Source organism: Trichosurus vulpecula, chromosome 4, assembly GCF_011100635.1.
Source record: "Trichosurus vulpecula isolate mTriVul1 chromosome 4, mTriVul1.pri, whole genome shotgun sequence".
Classification (NCBI taxonomy): Eukaryota; Metazoa; Chordata; class Mammalia; order Diprotodontia; family Phalangeridae; genus Trichosurus; species Trichosurus vulpecula.
In genome coordinates this window covers 376768717-376774563 of record NC_050576.1, presented here as the reverse complement: position 1 = coordinate 376774563, position 5847 = coordinate 376768717, and the positions used below count along the sequence as shown (strand labels likewise).

General features: G+C 41.6%; 1 protein-coding gene across 1 annotated transcript; it reads left to right on the top strand.

The window, feature by feature from the left end:
* The first annotated feature begins 2816 nt into the window (after positions 1–2816).
* Positions 2817–3321, top strand: LOC118848157 (40S ribosomal protein S19-like). The gene has a single exon (XM_036756947.1). It carries the CDS (start codon positions 2844–2846, stop codon positions 3279–3281), a length of 438 nt encoding a protein of 145 aa, XP_036612842.1. The 5' UTR covers positions 2817–2843; the 3' UTR covers positions 3282–3321.
* The last annotated feature ends 2526 nt before the right edge of the window (positions 3322–5847 follow it).

Below are 5847 nucleotides of genomic sequence, written 5' to 3'. Positions count from 1 at the left end.
ACTGCCAGAGATCCATAACTTGATACACACACAAACTGTTCACATTTACTACCTCCCTCTAAGCTGCCACAAATTCCTTTCATTTATTAGATACTACTGAGAATTAAGTCTCTCTCTCTCTCTCTCTCTCTCTCTCTCTCTCTCTCTCTCTCTCTCTCTCTCTCTCTCTCTCTCTCTCTCTCTGTCTTCCCCCTGTCTCTCCCCCCACCCTCTTCCTCTGCCTCTCTTCTCTCTGGACTACTAATAATTCCAGTACCTTAAATTTCTAATAACTGCTAGTAACTATTTACTTCAAAAATTGCCCAGACTTCATTCTTTCACACTGTACACCAAATCCCCTCCAGACCAGGTTCTGGACTCCTAATAATGACTAACATAAGCACTACTTCTCTGTAGCCTGCTAAAGGCAGGTTGGTTTGCATAACCATCATTCACGGTTTATCTGATTAGCAGAACTGTATAGGACAAAAGGAGCTTTGCCTCAGGGATCCAACATCTCAGAGTGGGACACATTCCCTCCTCTGGAGTAAGGTTCTTCCCCAGTAGGGCACACTCCCCCTACCCTTGTAGCTACTTGTCCTCTTTTTTCTCTCTCTGTGCCACCCAATGGCATAACCACCACCCCACTTGCCTCTCTCCAAGAACCTTCTTTTCTCTCCCCTCTACCCCGCCCCAAAAAAGAAAAAACTACAGGAGTAAAGTCCAAGTGTCAGCTCCCCTTCTCCAGACATCTCTGAAGACAGTCTCCCTCCCTACCACTTTGGCCAAAGAGGGAAAGATTTCTAGTTACAGCCCTAAAAATAAGTAAAATAAGGCAAAGAAATATCATCCCAATAGAAAAGAACAGCATGAAGTGAGAGTGAGCATGCTATGTGGCAGACAGGAAGAATCAAAAAGATGTACGTTGGGTGGTATTGGGAATTAAGGTTCAATAGATAGAGGAGGGCCAGTCAATAACATGCCTTGGAAGCCAGGCAGTTTGAACTTGGTTTTAGGCCATTTAAAGCTATCATGAGGTCTGGAGGAGAGGAAGGACATGATGAAAGGGGTATCTGAGGAAGATTAATCTGGCAGTGGCAGGCAGAGTGGATGAGGAGGAGAGAAAGCACAGACCCAGGCAGGCAGGCAGCAAAGAAGGCTTGAACTGCAGAATGAATGAAGAAGATAGGCCTTTCCTGCAGGTGGACACATTCTAGAGCAGGATTTCTTAATTTTTTGTGTGTCATGGACTCCTTGAGCAATCTGATAAAGCCTGTGGACCACTTCTCAGAATAGGGCTTTTAAATGAGTAAAATAAAATATATACAGTTACAAAGGAAACCTATTATACTGAAATATTTAACAAAAAAAAATTTAAGTTTAAAGATCCCAATTCCAATAGTGACTTCCTCTTGCCAAGTAACATTAAACTTGTCCCAGGCCTATGGACTTCACTATCCCTAACTGTCTCAACATAATTGATAGATTTAAGGTTAATATGGTTGCAGGCCTAGGGGGAGGACTGGGCCGGGCCTTTTTTTTTCCATTTGAACACAATTTTAGTACTGATATCAAAATTTGTCAGGTATTCAAGAGAAAAAAAAATGCATCCCAGTGTTTCAGTCAATATCTTAGCACACCTATTGATCTGACACTGCCTACCACGGCTCGCTTCCCTTTGATTTAGTGAACTGCTGTATGTGTTTTTAAGTGACAACACAGCTGAGGAATAACTGCAAGAAATGCCTGGGAAAAAGTAACTCCTTCCAAATATTTTTTGACAGCCTGAATTTATCTCTGGATGGCAAAAGAAATAAAAAAGCCAGATGGGCTTTTTTAAAGGTCTTTGTACCCACAAGATAGAAGGATAAAGGGGTCTTTTCAGGCTTTCAATTCAGGAAATGACTCTCCCATAAGTGGAGGAAAAGAATTAAATCATGTGGGGGAAAATGGGTGTGTGAGAGGAAGCGTAAGCCTTAACTAAATGTCCTAATTTCCTTAAAAAAAATCAGTTTCTCAGAGAAGTTTGCTTTAAACACCATCATTTGTTCAAAGTCTTCTCAGCCCTAATTGAATAATGATAGCTACTATGAGCATTAAGATCCTGCATAATTTTCAAGCAGCGAGTGCCTTTATGGATGTTTAAAATGAAATAATAAAAAAGGGGAGGGGAGCTGATGGAAAAAGGTTGTAGATATTTAAATGAAGTGTTTTGCCTGGCATAAAAAGTTGACGCACACATGATTCTGTGTTGAGTTTACATAAAACACCAATTCTGGAAAAGGGTGATAAAACCTTTTTTTTTTTAAAGCAGTTTGTCAGATACCCTCCAGGACTGCTAAATTGCCTTTCTATTCTCAACAGCATGACTTGAAGACCTCAAAGCCTGCATAAAAACGTGGAACAATTCATCTCAGGAGCAACACCTGATAGGAGAAAACAGGATTTCCAAATCAATTTGTCATGATCCAATATGGATTAAGCAGTTTATTTGCTTTGACATTTCTCATTTGCTAAGTGCCAGTGCACCAGAGCAATCCTTCTGTGATACATATACAGACAAGAACATTTACTATTATTTACGTGGCGGGGATTTATACAGCCTGCTTCCTCCACAGAACTCATTTGAAAAAAGAAATATTTTGAAATTGGTGCTGCATGTGGTTTTACCTGATAATAATTTAATACCATTATTTCACCGCCATTGCCGAAAAGTCCTCCTCTAGGTTCCATTTGAAGATGGGAGAGAAAGTGCTCCCAAGATCAAGTACAAACCACAAGCACCCAGGACTAGATGGGACAACACCAGTACTTAAAAAGATCTCGTTTAGCTTTCCCCTGGCTGGCTGCGCGGAGCCCGCACGATGCCCGGAGTCACGGTGAAAGACGTGAACCAGCAGGAGTTCGTCCGGGCCCTGGCCGCCTTTCTGAAAAAGTCAGGGAAGCTGAAAGTCCCCGAATGGGTGGACACGGTCAAGTTGGCCAAACATAAGGAGCTGGCGCCCTACGACGAGAACTGGTTCTACACCCGGGCTGCCTCCACGGCCCGGCACCTTTACCTCCGAGGCGGGGCCGACGTAGGATCCATGACCAAGATCTACGGGGGGCGCCAGCGCAACGGGGTCATGCCCAGTCACTTCAGCAGGGGCTCCAAGAGCGTGGCCCGGAGGGTCCTGCAAGCCTTGGAAGGCCTCAAGATGGTGGAAAAGGACCAGGATGGGGGCCGGAAGCTGACACCTCAGGAACAGAGAGACCTGGACAGAATTGCCGGACAGGTGGCAGCTGCCAACAAGAAACATTAAGACAAACTAGACCAGATTCATTAATAAATTGCCTTGTTCTTAAAAAAAAAAAAAGATCTCATTTACTGATACTGAGTAGAAAAGGGGAAGAAAGGGGAAGACTTAAGGGGACTAAGAAGAAAGCAAAATATTTGGGAGTAATTTCTGATTCCAATTTTTAATTTTTTCTGATTCCATCCATGGTCAAATCTGAATGAGCATGGAAAGTAGTTTTATTCAAAAGTATAGTGAGTCTCATTGTCTCTTCCAGTGCCCTACGGTCTCATTTAATCTATTTCTTATGACTTTTGTTGATATAAATTTTTATTAACCTAATAAGATTTATCTGTTCTCCTGAACACCTCCATCATCTTACTTTAGGTCAGCATTGCAAGTTTCAGCAAAGATGGAATGAATGACAGAGTCAGGGGCCATGGGCTCAAATTCTATTTTTGCATCTCGTTTTCCTCATCTGTAAAGTAGGGAGTTGGACTTGTCAAGATATTAGTAGACACCCTGTTTTCTATAGCTAAGGCCCAGGAAGCAGGAAATGTCCTGAACTTGGCATAACAACAATCCTTTGCATTCACCCTCTAGAGGACCTCAGCTGCAACAAAACCCCAGAGCTGGGACCTATGATTTCCCTATTTTCTGGGAGATCCTGGCCTGAGAGCTGGGGCTACAGATGACGTGCAGCAGCAAGTAATCAATCACATCTCCTTATACTCTAAATATTCATTGTGGCTATAACTGCTAAGTGAACCAAACCAGGTGCTGCACTCTGGTTCCCATCATGATAACTCTGATTCTATACCTCACTGAACAATCACAAGGCTCAACAACACAAGACGAGACCATCACAAAGCTCAACAATTCTAATAACTTAGAGACTATTTCCACAGGACCCAAAAATTTTGCCCAAAAATTGTATTGTCCCAAAAAAAAATGCCAACCATGGGAACTGCTTATTCAAGACCTAAGAATGATTGTGTTGGGTCTCACCTTTTTGTGGTTTTGATGCTTAAAAACCCTACCCCTGCCATAAACCACAAGCCCTTCTTCTCAGGAGCATTTCCACTTACAAACATTTTCCTCACTTTGAAATTAAACTTCCATTTGATTCCTGACTCTCCTGTCTCTAGCTTGCTTTGTTCAGCTCTAGCCACCCATAGGTTAGAGGCTGGTTCTACCCAGTTGACAGACTACAGTGGTCTATGATGTCTATTCTAGCCCTAAGTCTTTGATCCTGTGACCATATCAACTCTCTGTATCACAAAGTATGAAAGGTAAAGGCAAGCAGGAAACAAATTTAAACAATATTAGGAGAAATGGAATTTAGAAGGCCAAACATCTAGAAATAACTGTGTGTGTTTGTGTGTGTGTGTGTGTGTGTGTGTGTGTGTGTGTGTGTCTGTGGCAGCATCAGAACACTGACCAAAAAGGTTAGGGTTATCACTATAGAACAAATATGTCTAATATTTTCTGTTCTTTGTTTTCTTCTTCTTCTTCTTCTTCTTTTTGCTTTGGGAGACTCCACAGCCCCATTTTGAGGTACTTATTTTGCTACCAGTATTTTCTTTTTATTTCTATGCATGTAGGCTTTTTTTGTTGGTTGTTGGGGTGTTTTTTGGGGGGTTGTTTTTAATATTAGGATTAGCAACCATATTTTGGTTGTCAAGGTTTTAAGCATGCTGTGGAATTTTTATTTACAATGTGCCACCAAAGGAGATTAAATGTCTGGCAAATCCCACTAGCTGGAGTGGGTCTGCCTTTTAAAAAGAGGACACATTCCAAAGTCAATTTGTTTCCAGTTTCGAAAAATCAATTAGGCACATACCCATGGGTGAATGCCATTTTCAGCCTGGTGATCCAACTGAGGGGTCGAATTAAGCATTCTCACATATCCAAAACAACTTCTCTGTCCTACCAACCAAATGATGGGCCTGTTTAATGGATTGGACTAATGTGTCAGTCCTGTGCCTGGGCTTCTGGGTAGTCTGGAAGGTCTCCCAGCACAGGAAATGGGCAAGTATATAATGCCTGGCACTTAGTAAGTGCTTAATAAATGAGTGTTGACTGAATGAGTAGAAAGGAGACAGTTTGACTTAAAAAAACAAAAACAAAAACCTGGAAGAGGAAATTTAGTCACTACTCCTCAGAAACCAAAGCTGAGTATTAGAAATGAGAAAATGGAATCACAGGACCTAGGACCCAGCAACATGGCGGTAAGCAGGAGAACATGGTCAGGAGCCAAAATTAGGATGACAGAAAAGGGTACAATGAGCAAAGAAACAAGTCTGAGGAAACAACCATAGTTGGAAGTTAAACTGATTAAATAATAAGAATCAGGATTGAAAGCAGAAAGTGAAATTATGAGCCAAGAAAGGTAAGCAGTAAAGGTCAGAACTACAGAACAACAAAAGCCAATATTTGATTAACAATTCTTTCAACCGTTAAGATCCTTGTGAGCAAAGACTATTTCATTTTTGTCTTTGTATTGCCAGTTCCTAGAACATTACTGGGGCCATAGTAGACATGTAATAAATGACTGTCAAGTGATTGGTTGGTTGGTTGATTGATTTGCCTA

What these genes read in the sequence shown, in the direction of transcription:
- LOC118848157 (XM_036756947.1), top strand. Translation starts at nt 2,844, where the DNA reads ATGCCCGGAGTCACGGTGAAAGACGTGAACCAGCAGGAGTTCGTCCGG.